Source organism: Rhipicephalus microplus, chromosome 3, assembly GCF_043290135.1.
Source record: "Rhipicephalus microplus isolate Deutch F79 chromosome 3, USDA_Rmic, whole genome shotgun sequence".
NCBI lineage: Eukaryota > Metazoa > Arthropoda > Arachnida > Ixodida > Ixodidae > Rhipicephalus > Rhipicephalus microplus.
The window spans coordinates 136,213,815-136,234,893 of NC_134702.1; the positions used below are offsets into that span (position 1 = coordinate 136,213,815).

Below are 21,079 nucleotides of genomic sequence, written 5' to 3' on the forward strand. Positions count from 1 at the left end.
GAATATAGAGGTTCAGCAGAACAAGACAGCGTAACTTGTATTCAGTAATTAGGTGGAGTTTTATTACAATTTAACGCAGCAGGCCTTGACGATCTAAATGTGGGTTGCCTTTTTAGTTCAGCCAGCCATGGACAGCTTGGTCTTCACGAAGAACGTGCTCACGAAATATTCGTCAGCAGATCCTCCTGTCGACATGACGACAGCTGAGCTGATCACTTCAGTTCTCGAGAAGGCGTCTATGTCTCTGAGCGAAATCTTTAAAAAAAATTTCCGTGAAGATAAATCTTCAAATCTCTCTTTTGAAGTGCCTTGTGCATCTAAAGTAGATAAATTAGTTGCGTTGGAACCTACATGTCATGCAAACCTGTCCGATGTTCTCCAAGCGTTTTAGGCTCAGCGGAAACATGTTTGCCAGCAAAATGATATCATTCAGGCTCTTTTATCTGTTATGAGCCTGAAAGACAATCGTCCTGTTGGGATTGTGAAACTTCAACTTTTTGACAATTTGTTAGGAGAACCAGAAGCATGGATTACTTTCATTGAGTACGCCTGTAGACAGAACCACTGGTACACAGCAGATGAGTGAAGTATGAAGAATATATTCTAGCTTTTACCTTGGTCGCACGAGATTGGTATGAAATGCGCAACGTGAGACATAAATAGCATGCCTGGATCATATAGAAGGAAAGCTTTTTCTCATCAATCTGTGGCAGCCCAATGGAGTAATAGATCAAGCCATTTTTCACTGCTACAGGTCGAGACCAGTGTTTGAGTATGTTTGAAAAGCGTTGATTGCTCCTACTTGCAGAGCCGAATTTTCCAGAAAGTTCTGTTATATTGCTTGTCATACACGGCTTACCTCGGGAATCGCCAATTACAGATTCAGGCGAGAATACCAAAAGCTGGGGAGACATCGGTGCGCTCACTCCAAGTTGTGACCTCCCATTGGACGCATGCTGCGAATGCCAGCGCAGTCACACCAAGATTTCTAAGGGAGAGGATTATTAGGAAACAGGGAGTTTCGTGCACAGCTACTGTTGTCTTCACATTGGGCACGTGACCTCGAGTTGTTGCACACTACCGAGATGGAGTTTATGACTGAGCAATGCGTTTCACATAGAGTAAAAAAAAGAAGAAAAACTAGAAAAAGAGCGTTCTCAGTCTGACCTTGAGACAAAAAAAACGAGACTGTTAGTGTCACTTCTGCAAGCTTGCTGCGTGTAGACCTTCGGGTCAATGGACATCAGTTAGGAGCACTGATAGGCTGTGCGGCAACAGCCTCTATTCCTAAGAGAAGCAATACTGATGCTCACAATGTATTCCGGGGAAGTTCTGTTCTTGTACGTAGGTATGATGGCAACGAGAAAGCGTTTTGTGAGGGGGCTCCCCTGAAACTTCTGTACCAATCTAAAACTGCTGACGTTGTTCTAATACTGCAGTCGTTGTCGCACTGGTTTTAGACGCTGTGCTTGCTTCATTCCAGTTCAGGTATGAAGCTGTTGAAGCTTTATATTCATTTTGACGAAATAGTGTCTGTTGATAAAGAGGCTGATAAAGCGGAACCGGGGCACAAAGAGATGCATCTGCTAATGCCTAGCAAAGGCAGTGTGATTTATTAATAATGATATTGTTTATTTTTCATCAAAAGTTTGATGAAGGCAGTTTGAACTGGTTTGCTTGAGGGGATACCGACCGGTGACAACTAAATTCGAAGTTTTGATTCAGCTTCACGAGAAAGTAGTTGCGAAAAAAAGAACATATAAATTGACGCGAGTGAAGAAACCATGGCTCAAAGAAAAACTTTAAAATATGTTAGATGCCAAAATATTTCAATCATTAGTGTTACCATTGCCTCTGCCATCACCATTGCTCAGTGTTAGAAAAGAAGGTGGTACTTAGTGCCTCCGCATGGACTAAAGAGTGATGAATAGCCATATTCTGTAGATAATTTGTCCGACCCCGAGGTTCAACACAGTCATTGATAAAACAAGAGTAGTATCAACAAGAGTCATTGATGAAACAACGAAGTACACGAAAGAAAAGGAGGTAACTCATACTACAAATCTTGCAAAGCTGTATTATATACACTCGCCTCGTGTATTTCTAGGATTCACGGGCTATTTCAGAGCTTTCATTCAAGATAATGCTTTGAAAAGTCACTGCGTTACAAGATTGACTCAGAAGAAAATTCCCTATTGCTGGACAAAAGAATGTGACGATGCCTACAGAGAACTGGTCCACATAAGTTCTTCCGATCAAGTGCTGTGTACCACACTATCGCCTTACGACGACACTTGCAGCCAAGCACGCAAATACAGGGCCAATTCTTTTCAACCTCTAATAAAACTTTGATTGGACTTTAAGCGAACGCTTGTCATCAAAGCTTTTTTTCTGTGTCTTTCGGTTTCGCGTAAAAATAATAATACCTTGGTTTTACGTACAATAATAAAGATATAATTTATTAGCACGCCGTAGCAGATGTGTCCGGAACTTTTTACAACCTGGAGTACTTCAGCTTGAACTAATATCACACAGAAGTTTAACCACCAGCATTCTGTCCCCTTTGAAATGCGATAGCCCTGGCCGGGATTGGAGATGTGACCGTAGTATCAGTACCCGAACACTGTACCCGCTACAACACCGCGGCAGACATATGTTGTTGCGAGAAAATCATGTTTAGCGGATCCATTCGTAAAGCTGTGGAAAGCTGTTAACGCATACAGAACTCTCACAATAGAAAGTTGAGAATGAAAAATAATTTTATTTTGCTCCATCTGTGTGGCTCGAATGCAGGTTTAGTAGACTGAGCCACCATTTTCTTCTGTAGATGCCCGTTTTTAAGACTGCGGGTAATTAGACTCCTTGATTGTAGCGTCACCGGAGGTGATGGTATTATTACTAGTTCATTCAATTGCATCAATTCGTGAAGTCATCCGGGATCTGCTTCAAGGCAAAGTGCTGGAACTGTTGTTGGTTTCATCAATTGTATCTACTTGTGGAGGCGTCCCGATTGTCGGTGAAGTGCCGGCATTGTTGTTTGTGTCACCACTTGTATCAATTCGCGGAGGCGTCAGGGTGCTAGTTGTAGGTGAAGTGCCGGAATAGTTGTTTGTTTCATCAATTGTATCAACTTCTGGAGGCATCTGGGTTGTAGGCGAGAGGCCGGCATTGTTGTTGGTTTCACCACTCGTATCAATTTGCGGTGGCGTCCGGGTGCTGGTTGTAGATGAAATGCCGGGGAGACCTCCATCAGTAGTAGTTCCTTGTACCGACTTACGTCTTACACACTTTCCGCCACTGCAGTAACGTCTGTTAGAAAAACCTCCGAAGACCTACAATAAAGAAAAGAAAATTGCTAAAAGCTTTTTTGTTAGTGCAGTTCATAAAAAAAAGATGACTTCGTAAGGTGCTTTCTTATAGGAACTCCGATCTAAAGTTTTACAGCGTGGTAAACATAAACAGGCGAACTTGCATGGGCACAAAGATGTTTCAGAAACTTTTGATTACGTTTTTGATCTACGAAGAGGTCAACAAAGTCAAACCAATTGAAGACTAGTCTAATGAGAAATTCTTTCTATAAAAAGGCATTATTTCACAATACATAAAGTTTGTCTAAGCATAACCGGGCACCAGGGCAATGTTTAAAAATTTTGAATGCACAAAATGAACAAACTTACTGCGTAGTAAGCAAAGGTAGTTTAAGTTTAGAAGAGATAATGAAATTATAGAAGGTGGTTTCTTTTGAACAGCGCTACCCGCCACTTTTCAGACGATCGCTGTCCTTGTTACTCTCATTGACTAGTCCATATTTATTTTCTTGTTAAATGCCTTTTAAGAACGCTATATTGCGACTAGTTTCCTTGATGTCTAGGATAACTTTGTTAATCGAGATCGGTTGTTCGTAAGCCGATTGGTTTGTATGATTCACCATCTTGTTACACACAGGACGCACAAAGTCAACATATAACCACGGCACCTCCTTTTGTATGTATGTAGAAAGTAGTTGTCCCTTTGTTTGATGTGAAATAAATTTTTTGTAATTCTGATTCTTAACTTCAAAGACGGCCTTCAACTACACCTTTGAGAGCAATAGGAGGCGCAATTTTCCAAAGCATGCGTACAGTCTACATGTAGAAAGATCAAAAGAGATCTCAAGCTTACCACAAGCAGCATTAAAACCTGAGAAATTCCACGCATTGTTGCATTCGGTCTAACACGAAGCAGCCAGCAAAAAATAAATTATACTGTACACAACGAGCACTTCATCAATTACGTGTTAGGACCTGCCATTCAGGTTTTCATACAACCTCATCACACATTATGAATTTCGGTGCATAGTAAGCTACTGACACGGCCGCGAGTGCACCATGAGCATGACATGTCATATACGCCGTAGATTTTGTGCATATCAAGAATTCCTGTTACACCTGTCATCTAATATCATACGGCCACGTCACACAATGCCAATATTGGCGCATATCAAGATAGCGAGAGAGCCGCGAGCGTGTCATGCACTGGCTAGTCAATACTATTGTACAAGACGCAGTTGTCATGATTTACATGTTAGGACTGGTCACCTATGTCAGCTATAAAGATTAGTCACACAATACCAAAGCCCACTTGGGAAACAGACGTGAGAGCACCATGAGCGCTATGAGATTTCATTGATTGATGTGTGGAATTCAAGGTCCCAAAACCACCATATGATTATGAGAGATGACGTAGTGGAGGGCTCCGGAAGTTTCGATTTTCTGGGGTTTTTTAACGTGCACCCAAATAGGAGCACACGGGTCTACAGCATTTTCACATCCATCGACAACGCAGCCGCCAAAGCCGGGATTCGATTCGGTGACCAGCCGAGTATCTTAGCCACTAGACCACAGCGGCAGGGCAATGTTGAACATGACATATGTGTATTGCCTTGGAGGAGATGTGTACCCAGCACTTCCACCAGAAATGTGGGGATGCTGAGGCACACAGGCTAAAAAATAAACGTGTTTATTTGGGTGAACCTGTTTATTTGGGTGAACATTATTATGGCCGTTGAAGTCCGAGTCAGTCGTACTCTAAAGCTATCTACCTTGCTGTTTGTTTGTTTGCTTTCTTTCGAAAACAATTACACGTAACACTTTGCTGGTCGTTCTAGTGGCTTCCTCTTCATTGAAACAAGAGTCACACAAGCGCGTAATGCGTGCAAGCCGGGTCTGACTAAGGCCCCTAGCGACTTCAGGTCTGACCTAGTACTGGTACCACAATGGTCCCTGCACGGCAAGATGGTCGCCACACGCTAATTGAATGCGGCCAACCTGTCACAGCCAAATTGTTTACTTTTATTTGATCGAAATTCATTTATTTCATTGATAAAGACTTTTCACCAAATTCTAAATTTATTTTAGTACCTATATCACGGTAGCGAATAGGCCGCAAGCGCAGCATGAACATGGTATGTAAATCATTTTGTACATTGCATGGTTCGTCATTTGTTCGTACCATTGGTGCCTCATATTGTTCATTGATTTCGTTATTCAGACCTATCACGCAATACCAAATTCTATTTATATATCCCTTAATGAAATAGCCGCAAGCGCACCATGGACGTGGCATGCAAATCAATCTTACACGACATACGATTTTCATGCGGCCACTTGTCGTTTATGCTGCTCATATGGTGACGTCAAGCAATGCCAAATGTGGTGTATATGAAGTTATCGAACTGGCCACAAGCACACAATGAGCAAGGGATGTATCATGATGACCATAATATTGATGTCATGATTTTTTGCTTTAGTACGAGTTGTGGTCTGGTGGTAGACGACGTGCGCTCCGGATTCGTGATTTCTGTTTCAACTTCTGTCATTTATCGTCCTCATGTTGTCACGTCATGTAAAATCAAATTTTGTATATATAAAGCTAGCAAACTAGCCGCGAGCGTGCCATGAGTGAACCATGCAATTTATGTGTTTTATGACAATATTCTCGCGATTTTCACATCAGAGTTTGTTATTTACTTTCGTCTCACAAGCCCGTCGTGCAATGCCAAATTTTGTATATTTGGACTTAGCAAGTTTGCGCCTAATGCACGATGAACTTGATATTGATCATGGTATGACAAGCGATTCACAATTTTCTTATTGTCACCTGTTCTTTATGTTAGTCATGCAGAGATGTGTCGTTATGGCAAGTTCGATAGGTATGAAGTTGACAAAGATCAGGTCTGCTAAACAGCAGCGTGTGCAAATGCCGCCCTTGCATTTGCCCTCACATATTAGGGCGAAAATCTTTATTGGCTCCTACACGTGTCCACTCATCTATGCCGAGAAATGGCGCCAGCTTTCACCTTTCCCTCTCACGCTCTCTCAGCACCAATGTCATGGTATCTCCCCCTAACGCTCCTTAGAAATCGCGTCACAGCATAGGATCGCGGGCGGCAACGTTTCCTCATCAAGAGCTAAGTTTCATAAATGCCTGAAAAAAACTAGAGGGGACTCTGGTACTGCGACCATTCCGCGACCATGAGAATGATGGGTAATAAACGGATATTCCTAGTTTTCGAAACAGCGGATGGCGGATCACACTTGTGGTTTTGTTTTGTTGCTGGTTTCGGTTTTGTTTCGAAGAAAACAACAAGTCCTTTTGAACACCTTGACCCGATTCAAATTGCTGAGCCTAAAACATCGAAGTGGTGAAGTGAACTAATAAACTATTGCTGATTGTTGTTGCGTCACAAAGCAGCTTCAAGCCCCTAGAAGTCAAAAGGATCGTAAAGTACGAGGACTCGGCAAATTTGTATACAACTCCTAATTCCTATACATGCTGAAGCCCCATTCGTTGCAGCTTCCATAGACACTAGCACCAGAGTTCCATATAGTGACATTTAGGAATATAAGATATTTTTGCTTCATATATTCCGACACCACATTCGCGGGATCCAGCTATGATAAGGCTTCGGTGGCTGAAGTTGGTGACGCAGAGGTTTGCCGGGCTACGATGAGGCGTAAATTAGAGCAATGTCGGCTTTAAACATGCACGCTCGGGCACACTCAGCGTCCCTTCATCAAGAAGAGATGCAGACGCGATGGAGTCTGGGTAAAGTGACTGGTGCGAAATGCAGCATGTGGCGTTTCGCACCAGACTACAAAGTGTGTTCGCACTTCGCGCCAAACTAAAGTGTGTGTTCAGCACACTAGTGGTCGTGGTACATGCAGTGTAGTCGTGGGTATACTTTTAAATTCACGAAGTTTTTGAAAACTTTGTCGCGTGACTGACTAGCAAAACAGGGAATGTGACTGAATGCCGTGCGCGTCTAACCGGCCTCGGCAAAATATAACCGCAAGGCTCGAGGCATGAGCTAGAGAAATACAAATTTCTTTGCTCTTACCGGATGTCACTTATCGTGATTCCACAGTATGCGGACGCCGTCTGCCCGATGCCCCCAGAGAGAACGCAGCGCCGCCCCGTGCCTCCGCTTCATGACCAGAAAAATGATTTGAAGGCTCCAGTGAACCGTTTTTGAACATTTCTAATTAGGTGAGGACTCTGCCTCAGAAATCCTGGCTGGTTGAATTTCGAGATCGTGCAAGAAATAATTGATAATATAAAGAGAACCATGTTTTGCGCAGTGATGGGTTTCATGGCCTCCCTGCGTGGTTTAAAAAAAGGGAGCCCGTGCCTGCCCCGGTGCTTGGTTCAATGAATAGACGCATATCCGGGCTGCGAAGTGTGGAAACAAGGGCGGCAGCTATCGGCTTAGGCGAGTGACAGTGCCCGGAACAACTGCACCGACTTCTCAGAGAAGTATACTACTGTAAAGGACACGGAGGAAAAGAAGTATTTTGTAGGGCACAGTTTTAGTTCAGTGCATACTCTTGTACACAGCGATCAAACTTAGCTGGTGCACTTACTCATGCCTGAGCAGGAGGAGAAAATTTTCGCGCACCTGTAGTGTCGTACTCTTGATAAATGCAGTGTCTATGAATCAGTACCTGGTAAGTGATTACCTTTAAGCACGCCTTCAATCGATTGCCACTGGATGCGTTTGAATCTAGTCCTGTACCAACATGGCTCACCATGCTTGGTTGAATGCTTCACGAAAGTGTCACTATCCCCGAAAGCAATCGTCGAAGAAAATTACCGCTGCTACACCAACCCCTCATTTTCTTCTCTAGTACACGCATTGGCCCACTCAGTCACCATCTAGCCGAAGTACATGATCACGAATCGGAGAACGATGCCATACAGATATGTAATAAAGCTGTGCGGTTCTTTTGGCATAAACAGTTGTAGGAGTGGAAAAATCCACGCATCTCTACAAAGAGAGTCATGAGGAGTGGCATTAAGAATTGTTTTTTACCACAAATCAAAAATGACATTGCCAAGTAGCGCATGTAAGGGAGTGACAACACGTGTGTAGAGTATAAGCATGGTGTTTTAGCTGTAGAGCCACTGCTTCTGCCCTCAACTTTAGGGCGGCTGCTTTTTATCGGGGTTGCTGTTTTTCCGCTGCTTCCCTATAGCTATACTCTCCGTGGTAGCTTGGTGTCTGCGTAGAATTTGAGCCACTGCATGCCACATTGCTACCTCCGGAGTAGCAGGTTGTTGTCAGCGTCGCCGGATTGCCGCTACTTTGCGAGCTCTCGTCTCCGAAGTAGCTTGTATGCGTCGGCGTTACTTTTGGCAGCAGAAAGCATGCTTACGTTTGTTTTCATCCATGACCGAAAGAGAATGTGTGCTCTGGAGCATGCTTTTTTTATCATCATCAGCATCATCACCCAATGTAACCCCAGCCTAAATTTCGTATATTGCATCGTCATCACCGTCACCATTGTAACCGTGCCATGGAACACGCACAACGTCAGACAAGCCTATACACCAGAACACAGCGAGCTCAGGCCTGCTGCCACAATGAAAAGCCCTTGACATCGTCTGTTGCCATCGCATCGAAGCAACACTCTCAACTGCCAGGGAAGCAGACGCTCTGCAAATCAAATGCGAAACTTCACATATTGAGTCCGGCTGTAAGCATGTTTCGCGCTCTTCCTGTGCTAGAATTTTATGCTGATGTCATGTGAAACGTCGAGGACACCCTTCTCGACAGCCTGAAATGTCTGCAGCACGTGCATTGCCGACTACGGAAGCAGCTCCATCAGGTACGTACTATTGTAATTGAAGAAAACGCGACCAGCGGAAAGCGTTGCTTTCGTCCAGTCGAACTGCAGCGTGCCTTTGCTGTAACAAGGCAGCAGATTTTGTGCTGTAAGCCGGCGTCAACGAAGCGCTAGAATCTGGTTCCAATTTACGCTTATGCACCGCATGTGTATCGATTCCCAGTCCTGCCGGGCACTCGGAACACACGTACGCGCGGTGAAAAAGAGCCTGTCAGAACATGATTTTAAAATGCTACGGTGACGCCGGCTGAAAGCACATGGTGATTGGCCTATAGTGACAGTCAAGGTATGTCGCAGTTCGACTGGGTCAAAAGTCATACTTTCCGCACCGTTCACTCATCGCGATAGTAGACAACTACGGTTGTACTAAACATTCGCGGTGCGTGCATCCACGCATGAGTCGTAATACGTATATACTGTTTTCGATATGCGGCCTGCGGAAGAGTACGGCAATAGTTTTGTGCATTATACTGCAGGCATACTGCCCGCAAATCGCTGCTTTATTGTGAAACAGCTGGAGTCACGCTTGAATATACTTACTCGTACACTTTACAGGGCTCGTAGTTTTTCCTGCATAGTGCACCTTAAGGCGGTGAAGCTCAGCCTTTTTTATTGTGGACGGAAATTTGTGCAATCGCAAAACACCGCATCGGCACAATTCCCACGATGCGCTGTGAACGTCACAGGCAGTGCTTAGCAATCCCTTCTTCTTGCGTTGGTTGTTGTCGCATCAGATGGCAGCGCAGTGGTACCCAGATGACATTTTACATGCAGGCGCAGCGTTAACAAGCGCGTTTTAGCTTTTTAAACTTCCAGAGCCACTGCTTGCCATACTAGCGAGGTGCGTCTTGGCAGTTGGAAACAAACTATGGCGTCTCTGGGAGCGAGGGTATACCACTGAAAGCGCCTGAGTTCAAGATAGGCGTGCTCTCGTCTATACTCTAAGGTGCTTCGGCCCTGAAAGCTGAGCACAGGCAACTCGGTCCAGCGTGATGAGTCTAACCGCGAACTGGGCAACCTCCTCCGGCCATGCCTCAGACAGATGACGATGAGCCCAAGCCAATACACAATGCATCAGCGAAACACGTCAACCTTGAAAGTCTTGCAGTCAGTAGTGCTACAAAGAAGTGCAAAATCGAATACGACATGCATGCTAGGTTTGAAACACGAATTTCGCACGCTATGTTTCTGTTCGGGGCAGCCGAAAATTCTTATGCGTGTCTCTTGCGGCACACACACGGGTAATGATGCGGTCAAGGTATACCAAGCTTATTTAAAAGGAAACATGGCCGCTTTATTTTATGCTCACTCGGCCGGCGAGGGGCGGACTTCGTGACGTGTCTTGAATATAACGGTTCTGCAGTTGCGTCATTACAACAGTGTTCACAATACATTCGGTCCCATGGGGGCTATTTTTCTTAGCCGGCAGAAAGCGACGTAACAAGTAAAGCGTAGCAGTGAGGAAAGTATCTGAGGAGTTCTATACATTGTTCTAAATGTATGAATAACGCACAATAACAATTAATTTTAGGACACTCCTGCTGGCAAGCTGCCGTTAATTTTGTTTGCGCTGAAAAGCTGGCTGTTTCAGTAAACCTAACAAGAATCACGCAAAACTTGTTAAGAGGATTCCGTTTTTGTTCGAGAGTGGAAGAAAATGTTGGACGAAACTGTAGCTAAGGTCTCCAAATAGTACTTAATTTTCGAGAATTTTGAAAATAAAATGTTCCCACCTTATTTATTTGCAAGTCTGCGAAAGGGCTCCAAACTATATGGTCGTTAAAATAAATAAGAAATCAAGATTGTGTTCTAGCGTGTAGCTTGTTTGGACTGCCTTTGCTGCCCATGGCTTAAATTAGCTAATGTGTCCTTGAGACTTAGCAACGTTGTCAAAATTAGTTATGTGTTTGGCTGCCTACAAATGATATTAGAAGTATTTTATTAAAATTTGAAGTTGATCAGAAATGTAGCCGCTGCTCTCGTATTCTGTGGGCAATGTGTGCTAAATTTTAAAGCATTACCTTTTCTTGAAGCTTTCTATGTCATATTTGGACGTCCTGCTGATTCCTCACATGTGCCCTTCAGCTCAACTTGACCAATATGTAGACATGTATACTGATACTGTACAACGCGCTGCCCTCAAAACCTTCGAAAAGCAAGAGTCGTTAAAGTTTATTACTTCATTAAAAGAAAGGAAAGCTATTGCGTCACTTGGACTGTCTAAACACTTCAATATTGTTATAAAGTCAGCCGAGAAAAGCGGTGCCGCTGTAATTTTGAGCAAAAGTGATTATATGATTGAATGGACAGACTGTTTAACCATTTAGTTTTTATAGGCACTTAGATTATGATCACACTCAAGGGTTTAAAGGAGTTATACAAGATGCCATCGACAATGTGTTGCAAGAAAATAAATTGGGCGATAACGCAAAACGTTCCCTCGTCCATCTTAGCACAGCTCTGGGTAGGTTCTGTTGGCTGCCAAAATTACACATTGAAAACTGTCCAGGATGCCCCATTTTTCTTGGGCTTTGGCACTGTTAAATGGCGGACACACTTCGCCTCGAAGGGAGCAAAAGCGGCAAAACCTCCCTAAAATTCACTCGCTTTGGCCCATGAACTACCGGAAAACAACGCTACGAATTCGGAACGAAAAAAATCATTCCAACGCCGATTTTCCCGCCACGTGAACGCGGATGGACTGTACTTCTTTTTACGTGCAGTACTCTCCTTCTCTCCCTCTCCTTTTCTTTTTTTAATTATAGTTCTCTTATGCTCAGTGCAAGGTTTTAAACAGGACGCTCGTCTTGTTAACTTCCATGTGTCTTTTTCTTTTTGCTTTCTCTCTATTTCTCTACTGCCTTACTCATGTTTTATTCGTATTCTGCTTCTTGCGCCCCTAACAAACAGTACGCTTAACACAAACCTCAGACTCACCCCACAAGTAATTCCATCAGGCTCGGCCTGAAAGCGCCGTGGCCACCCTCGACACAGATATCTGCATTTCACCCGGTAGGAATTCTGCTTCTGCAGCTGGGCGCACAGAGAAATATTATATAGGTACCGTTATTCATTCGCACACACAACACACAAAAACACACTTCGCATATATATATATATATATATATATATATATATATATATATATATATATATATATATATTTATATAGTGGGGGTAATCATTTAATCAGCCAGTTAGTCTTCGTGAAGGTATAAAATATGGCACAACGGGAGCGTTGTCAACAAGGATAAATATATTTATTTCCCAACAGTTTCGGGAAGGGTCCTCCATCAGGGGATGAGATAAGGCTAACTCATCTCCTGATAAAGGGAGGACCCCTCCCGAAACAGTTGGGAAATAAATATATTTATCTTTGTTGACAACGCTCCCGTTGTGCCATATCCCATATATATATATATATATATATATATATATATATATATATATATATATATATATATATATATATATATATATATATATATATATATATATATATATATATATATATATATATATATATATATATATATATAATTATATCTATATATATATATATAATTGCAGCGAATAAATTCTTGAACGCCGGTAAATAGTATGAATAAAAAGAAGACACACGTCGAAAAACGGAAAGGTTTCTTTACGTTTCGGCCGTGGGACGAAGGCCGGTCTGACGAAGACTGGTCCCACGGCCGAAACTTAAAGAAACCTTTCCGTTTTTCGACGTGTGTCTTCTTTTTATTCATATATATATATATATATAATACATGACTGCTTTGAGTGGTTCAGATACAGGTTGCTGGGTCGGCCTCGGTACTCGGTACATCTTTTGAGAAACGAGAATTCTACTTACTTTAATTCAGGCGCTTTTTCTTTGCTCTTCTGTATTGTCATTATGAGCACGTTATACAAGTAAGTGGGATGAAATTTATTGTGATACATATGTCGATGATACATATTCTTTGATAACAATTCTGATTCCGGTTTTACTAAATATTTGTATCGCTAAATAAGGTTATTCGAAGCTTGCTGGGTCAGTATTGAAATGATTGAAGATTCATTTTTCGCTTACGTGATTTGTTACTGTAGTTTAGCTAGTTTAATTAGTTGATAAGTTTTATATGTACGCCTCACTCATCTTTTTGGATCATACAGAAAATATAGTATTACTAAATTTTCAATGTTGAAATATAACGCCAATTTTTTCAAGTAAGCCTATTAGTTGTCAATCTTCAAAAATAATTTCGCCCTCACCCGTGGTAGTGGAAAAGCTCGGGTGCATTTGCCCTCTTCTGGATCTCCATCTTGCTCTCCTAAATAAAATAACAAAAAACTTTGAACAACTTAGCGTGACCTTGGCACGCTAAACATATGGGTACTTTGGTGCATGACAACATCGATCAAGGCAAATAATTTGAACTGTCTGGCATTCAAGGCACATAGTTTCCGTTGGCTAGTAAGCACTGAGCGAAAATAATCTCTGATGCCATGTTCCAATTCTTCATTCAAACATGGTGTAAAATTTCGTTTTGCACGCTGAAATGTTATAATATTTACAAGCCACACAGTGGCTGAAGAAATAAGCCATCGTCTCATTTAACAGTACGAATTCTGCTGGACGTGCATGCAGCATTATATGAATTGATATGTTTTCAGCAAAACAAACGAAACCAAAAGGCTCCAAAACTAACAACGCAGGGCGAAATGAAAGAATAAAAATACAGAAATAAAGTTACCCATTGCGTGATTATGCAGTAAAACGACACCCTAATATCTTCAAAAAGCAGCATTATAGGCGGAGATATTCATCTGATTTGACAAAATGGTAGTGAGAGACCAGTGAATATGGTAAGTTAGGTTATCATAGTTACAGCAGACACTCAGCGTATGCGGAGAAGAAGATGTGTCTCTTTAGAAGAACGCTTGTTTCTGTGTTCTGTATTTTTTTAGTGAAATCATCGGTCTTTTGAGGTGCCTCGCCTCCCCTTCTTCCGGTGATGGCCGTGGAGCATGCCAGAGGCCCGCCTGGTCACAGGTCCTCACACCCGTCAACCACAAGGAAGCGAACTGGCTCTCGCAGTGACACTGAGGACACCGATCTCTACTGTATGTCGGAAGACGACACATCCGATGACAGATTTATACCTGTCCGCGGTAAGAGAAGGACGGCGAATACAGCAGCATCAGCTCTTGCAAGCACAGCGACTGTGCAGTCAAGGCCTGCGCGCTGGCCGCACGTCATCATCTTCATGCTGTTATGACCGGCATCAGTAGGCGCCATGCTGTCGCTGAGAAGCGTGGCCGGGCAGCGTTCCCACGCCTAGAACCCAGTTTTCTCGGAACCAGCGTCCAGAAATGACGGGGGAGCGGCGCTCTTTTAATCTTCAAACAAGTAGCCGGCTCGCCGAATGCCTATGCCCGCCAGGCATTGTCCCTGCTAGCCGGCGGATGAGACGTCACGTCGCCACGAAGCGGTAAGCCGTTCCAGAGGGGACAACAAAGACAGCGTCTTCCTTTGTAGAAACGGCGACCGCCGCCACAAAGTGCCCTGCTAATTGAGCGGACCGTTTGGCGGACCGTTTGATGTCTGCTGTCCGAAGCTTGGAACCCCTCGACCAGCGACATACACGACGAGCAAGAGACTCTCTGGCGCCACCTTTAAGTGCAGTGATCTTGACTCGAAATTGGCTGTTCACGTGCGCCGTGCCTGCTCGTACCCCTCACCTGTTGTGTGTGTATGTGATTGGTGTTCCACTGAAGAAGGAGGAGCCCGAGAGGACTTATAACGGCGCCGCAGAGTGCAGGACGTCGCTCTGAACCAAGTAAAGGTTCAACCACCACGTTCGTAGTTTGTGAAGGCTCTGAACCAAGTAAAGGTTCAACCACCACGTTCGTAGTTTGTGAAGGCTCTGAACCAAGAAAAGGTTTAACCACCACGCTCGTGGTTTGTGAACTCTTAACCTCATGCTGTAAATGTTTGTAATTAGTGCCATAAACCTTGTTTGTTTTTCGTATCCCCATCTTGTAAGCGGTCGTTTCCTCAACCCGAAGCTACACCACGCTACCACAGCACCCCGGGATCGCAACAACTGGTGATCAGCGGTGGGATCACGACAACTGGTGGCAGCGGTGGGATACGACTCAGAACCCCGAGTTACGACAACTGGTTGGCAGCTGTCGGATTCGAAGCTACAAGTGACAACAACAGTCGGCCCAAGAGAAGCAGTTGGCTCGAGACATGGATCACGTATGGGTGAGTGCTTGGCTTTTCCTTTGAGTGAACCAGGTTCTAAAAGAGGGTTAAATTTTAGAACTGGTAGTTAACTTTGCCGAAAGACTCAGTTTCGCCGTTTCGGAAAGTTATTTTGGAAGTAGCGAGCACTCAGTACGATCATGGACTTACGGGAGCTGCAGAAGTCAGACTTGTTGCTGTTGTGTGAGGAATTGGGGATCGATACAAAGGGTTTGGCACGAAAACCCATAATCATTCAAGCGATTAATGATTTGGGGGCTGATGATGAGGAACTAAGTGAAGAATGGGACCTCATCATCGAAAGAAAACTAAGAGCAGCTCAGATGGAAGGAAAGAGTGAAGACGAAAGAGAAAGCCTCAAGCTAAAGTTTTTCAAACAAGACTATGAGTTGAGTATGAGGTTGGGACGCCAGCAAGGAGTACTCGAAAATGAGGCAGAGTTCGAGATGTCTAGGTACATGCAGCCATATGAGGTATCATGGGATATGGGCCTGTATCTTAGACTCTTTGAACGAAAGTGTAGTCAACTTAAGTGTGAGCGAGACACCTGGTCTCAGAAGCTACGCACGGTTCTGCCCTGCGAGGCAGCGGATGTTGTTGCGCGACTCAGTGAGCAGCACGCGAACAACTACGAAGTTGTTAAATCAGAGCTAATCAGAAGATTCGGAACTTCTGTTAGCCAAAATAAAGAAAGAATCAGACCGGAGTCTGAAAGTGAGGCGCGTCACAAAGCGCTGGAAGTTGTGGCGCGTCATGAAGCGCTAGAAACACAGATTGCGGCAGAAAAGGGCCCGCGAATTCTCGAAGGCGTCAATCTAGAGCATGTCGAGAACGAGCCCTTGGCCAGTCTCGAGGTAGAGACAGTATCAAAAGACGGTCCTTGCGGGGATGAGGTGTGTGCCAGCAGCCCTAATGGGCTCAGTAAGGAGCTGGAAACCATCCCCATGCCTCGAGAGGACGTCTCGAAATTTTCACATGTAGATATGGTTAGTGCAGTGGCTAATGATTGCAAGAACGCGAAGCTTCAGGAGTGCAGCGATGCCATCGGAGAGGGCCCAGTTAATGGTTTCATCAGCATTAACAAAGATAATTTGGCCCGGCAGTCCGTCGTGACACCGAGTATAAAATGTTTGAGCGTGGGGGAAAATGTAGCACTAGCTCCAACAAGCTTCCCAACCACTCAGTTCCCGACGCGACATGATGATGGCATCGAGAGAAAGGAGGCAAGAAAACATCGCCGAAAAAGAAAGAAGCAGAAGCGTTCGTCACTGTGCAAGCCTAGGTCAGGCCCCACTCAGTCGCAAGAAAGACGAGAGGGTAGGCCGTTAATCCGTTCCAGGAAACGTCCATGGTGGCGTTCCGAGAGGTACAAGCGGCAAGCCAGGTGTAGAGGGGGGAAACGAGGTGCGTTACCCCAACGAAAAGCGCGGTTGCGTTCGACAACTTCGGGAAAGCGGCCTTGCCTGAAGGATCAAAGTCGAAAGCACAGAGTGGCTAAAAACCGCGTCGGGGCGAGCACAAAGAGACAATGTCCCCTGTCTCCACCCTGTTTCTGGCGTCCTTTTCACATTCCTGAGGGGAACAGGAAGAAGTGGAAAATGAGGTATGACGGCAGTGCACGGCTTAGAGTTTGTGCATTTTGTAGCTTCTGGCGTGCTCGAAAACCGCCGGGACCGCGACCCCATCGTGTACGAATAAAGGAACCATGAGAAAAGGGGGAACGGTCAGTTCGAGTAACTTTTGCACAGGCGTGTCAAATATTGTTACTCAGTTTTGCATTGGAAATGCAGATTTGAGCCTTTTAATTTTGTAAGTAATGTAAAGCGGTGTAAATTTTTGAAAGGGAAAACCGCCGAACTAAAGGCTGAAAATTGAAGTCCATTAATCATTTGTACGAATATACCGAGAAGGTAAAAACAAAAAAAATTGTTCTGTTTTTTTTTAGTGTTTCAAAGGTTTAGTTTAATATCGTATGCCTTTACTGTCATGTGGATGTGGCGTGAATTGGCATTTAAGGAAGAAGATATTAACATAGACCAGATGATTTCGTAAAATGGTTAAGTTTGGCGCAACACAGTGCAGTTGTCGTTGCGCGTTATGAGAATTGAGAGCCATTGGGGCACGATTTTAGCATAAAACTTGTGCATTATTGTGAGGTGCTTTTGATGAGTATTGCACTTAGCATTATTTTTGTGTTGTACACGTTGTGTTACAACGTAACGTTTGAAAGAATTTAAACAAATTGTTAAGGATTAAGCTTTTGGTTAGTAGTGCCATGAATTTTTGCAACGCTGTAGAACTGAGAGTAATTGAAAATGCTCAGAAGAACTCAGTGGTTTTTTCAATCAAATGCGTTAGCAAAGACAGGTAACTAACTGAACAAACCTGCTAGAAGGCAGTGTTTGTTACATTTTTTGTCATTGTCTTCTTTGAAGAATGATTGATCTAGTGATCATGAGCCGATTATCAAGCTTTCCCTAAACGTTGAGGTAGACCGTTAGGTCACAGTGTAGTTTAAGATTTTGGGAGGCTGGTGAACTTTATGTCTCAGTGGTAGACAATTACGGGCGGCCGTAAACAAAGACGGACGTTCGGACAAAATTAGCGCTCACTGAATCCGAGTTCCTGACTGATGCTCTCAGCAGGACAGGGCCGTGTAAGTAGTCAGCGACAAAAAGAAAGAGTCTGCCGTTATATGTCTCGACGACAGTGGCAACGAGTATGATGCGTTCTACTTGAGCCAGAGTTTGGGCTCTCGTGAGATAACGTACTGCGCTTCAGGAAAGGAGTGCGCCTGCATTGTGTAGAGCATTCATCAGTGGCAGTGTTATCTCAGGGGAGGGCTAAATTTAAAGTAGATACAGGCCATTGTCCCCTTGGCTGCAAACCATGACATCGAAGAACAGTCGCCTTGTGAGGCGGAGCTTGATTCTTCGAAAATATCATTTTGGCATTAGGAAAAGGGCAAATTGAATGGAAACGCTGGCGTGCTCCGTCGCTCTTTCTAAACCATTCTGGGGTGCTCTTTATATATCAAAATTGATATTTTAGTTTTTTTTTGTCGTGCATCTTATTATGAGAAGGTTTAAGATAGCACGTTTGATTTCTCAGCACAAGTGAATCCTGAGAGTTTTGAGTGTGAGCTTTTTGTTAAAGCTAGTAAAGAAACTTGGTTTGCCATCCCTCTTTTGGCTTGGTTGTTCGAAGGGGGCCGAGTACTTGCTTGTGCATGTGGTCGAGCGTCAATCCAGAAACAGTGTCGAAGATTCGGCAATCACCCGGACCATGCCACAAGCGAAGGCCAGTTCCTGGCATTCAACTACTGACCTTTTCGTCGTCCCTGCGAGCAGCAGTGTTGACTGCTGCCCTCCGTGACTCATCTGTCGAGGGGGAAGCTGTTATGACCGGCATCAGTAGGCGCCATGCTGTCGCTGAGAAGCGTGGCCGGGCAGCGTTCCCACGCCTAGAACCCAGTTTTCTCGGAACCAGCGTCCAGAAATGACGGGGGAGCGGCGCTCTTTTAATCTTCAAACAAGTAGCCGGCTCGCCGAATGCCTATGCCCGCCAGGCATTGTCCCTGCTAGCCGGCGGATGAGACGTCACGTCGCCACGAAGCGGTAAGCCGTTCCAGAGGGGACAACAAAGACAGCGTCTTCCTTTGTAGAAACGGCGACCGCCGCCACAAAGTGCCCTGCTAATTGAGCGGACCGTTTGGCGGACCGTTTGATGTCTGCTGTCCGAAGCTTGGAACCCCTCGACCAGCGACATACACGACGAGCAAGAGACTCTCTGGCGCCACCTTTAAGTGCAGTGATCTTGACTCGAAATTGGCTGTTCACGTGCGCCGTGCCTGCTCGTACCCCTCACCTGTTGTGTGTGTATGTGATTGGTGTTCCACTGAAGAAGGAGGAGCCCGAGAGGACTTATAACGGCGCCGCAGAGTGCAGGACGTCGCTCTGAACCAAGTAAAGGTTCAACCACCACGTTCGTAGTTTGTGAAGGCTCTGAACCAAGTAAAGGTTCAACCACCACGTTCGTAGTTTGTGAAGGCTCTGAACCAAGAAAAGGTTTAACCACCACGCTCGTGGTTTGTGAACTCTTAACCTCATGCTGTAAATGTTTGTAATTAGTGCCATAAACCTTGTTTGTTTTTCGTATCCCCATCTTGTAAGCGGTCGTTTCCTCAACCCGAAGCTACACCACGCTACCACAGCACCCCGGGATCGCAACAACTGGTGATCAGCGGTGGGATCACGACAATGCCCAAAGTGCCACCAAGCAACCTACGGCTTCTGAACAGGCGAGCCCTTCCCGTTGCTCTCGATTTCGCGGTGCCTCATCAAATTAAGGACGTACGAGTAAACCCAAAGAAGAACATTCTCACCATAGACGTGCACGATGTGAGTGCGCTAGGACAGCTGCAGCAAATGACTGAACTAGGCGGCATTAAAATGCGCCCATTTATCCCGGTGAATGATAAATCATATGTCGGTGTAATTTAAGACGTCGACATTGTCATTCCTATTGCTGACTTGTCTACCCTCATCAAGCCTGCAAACGAGGGAGCAGTCATTATACAAGTCGGCGCCTTGGAAATACGTGCTGCGTAAAAGAGTTTTTCAAGGGAGATTGCATACCGTCCCACGTTACAGTTGGACATTTCCGACATTCAGTTCGACCATTCATCTAAAAGCCACTTCAATGTCATCAGTGCTTCAGGCTAGCACACGTCAAGGGCGTATGCCCCAACTTACGACTGTGTCCCCGCTGCGCTGAACCTCATGCTGAAGACGCCTGTCGGGCGACTACTCTGAAGTGCACCAACTGCAGCGGTCCTCATGCTGCCTAGTCGAAACACTGTCCTCGAATCCAAAAGGAGCGCGCGGTTCTCAGACAAATGGCCCGAGACAACTCGTCACACAGGGAGGCAGCCGAAGTAGTCCGGCGTTGGCGTCGACATCGGCATCATTGAAAGTGTCCAACGAAGGCACATTCCCGAGACGCTACTTCCCACTCTTCAGCGGTTCCATTCAGTAGCGCCACGAAAGGGCCCACCACTTCTACGAAAGAAACAGAGAAGCCTCCTTCTCTGGAGGAATGGCCCACGCTCCCGACGCGCTCTTCTGCCAAGGAACCTTTGCAGGTTGTGGCCACACCAGAGCCATCTCCAGCCATGGAAGATTTGCCTAAAACTGATCGTCAAGTGATCTCGGTGCTGCGTTCCCTCGTAGAAGCCATCCGAGCGATATTAGTCGGCATGAAGACACCATCTGCTTGAAGTGCACTTGGATTATTGGACGCCCTAAGCCCAGTGCTTGAATCTCTCAACTAGGAAGATGGCTACTCACACCTCATCATTTTGTAAAGAAGTCAAGGCTGCATTCGTCATCCAATGGAACGCCAGAGGACTAAAATCACGCCTTTCAGATTTTCGTCAGTTTGTGTTTACCAACGTGTTTCCAATCATCGTCATTTGTGAACCCAATTTGTCGAAATGAATAAGACTGTCGGGGTACGAAGCCGTCATGTCTTCAACGAACGGTGCGTGCAGCAAAATCATCGTCTTTGTTCGTCGTGAACTGACGTATGTTGTGCAACCAATTGCACCTCACGATGACAATCAGCATGCCTGTATCACTGTGAAAAAGAACAAACTCAT

The 21,079-nt window shown here is 44.8% G+C and overlaps 1 protein-coding gene across 3 annotated transcripts in view; it reads right to left on the bottom strand.

Annotated features, from left to right (window-relative positions):
• Positions 1–2,741: 2,741 nt before the first annotated feature.
• Positions 2,742–21,079, bottom strand: part of LOC119171335 (uncharacterized) — a 63,984-nt gene continuing 45,646 nt past the window's right edge. For all 3 annotated transcript variants that reach the window (XM_037422205.2, XM_075890301.1, XM_037422207.2), the window contains exons 2-4: positions 13,422–13,480; positions 12,102–12,197; positions 2,742–3,332 (exon numbers count right to left, since the gene is read on the bottom strand). In XM_037422205.2, coding sequence (XP_037278102.2) covers positions 2,946–3,332; positions 12,102–12,197; positions 13,422–13,480 — 542 coding nt within the window. In that variant the 3' untranslated portion in view covers positions 2,742–2,945. The remainder of the gene's footprint in view (positions 3,333–12,101; positions 12,198–13,421; positions 13,481–21,079) is intronic.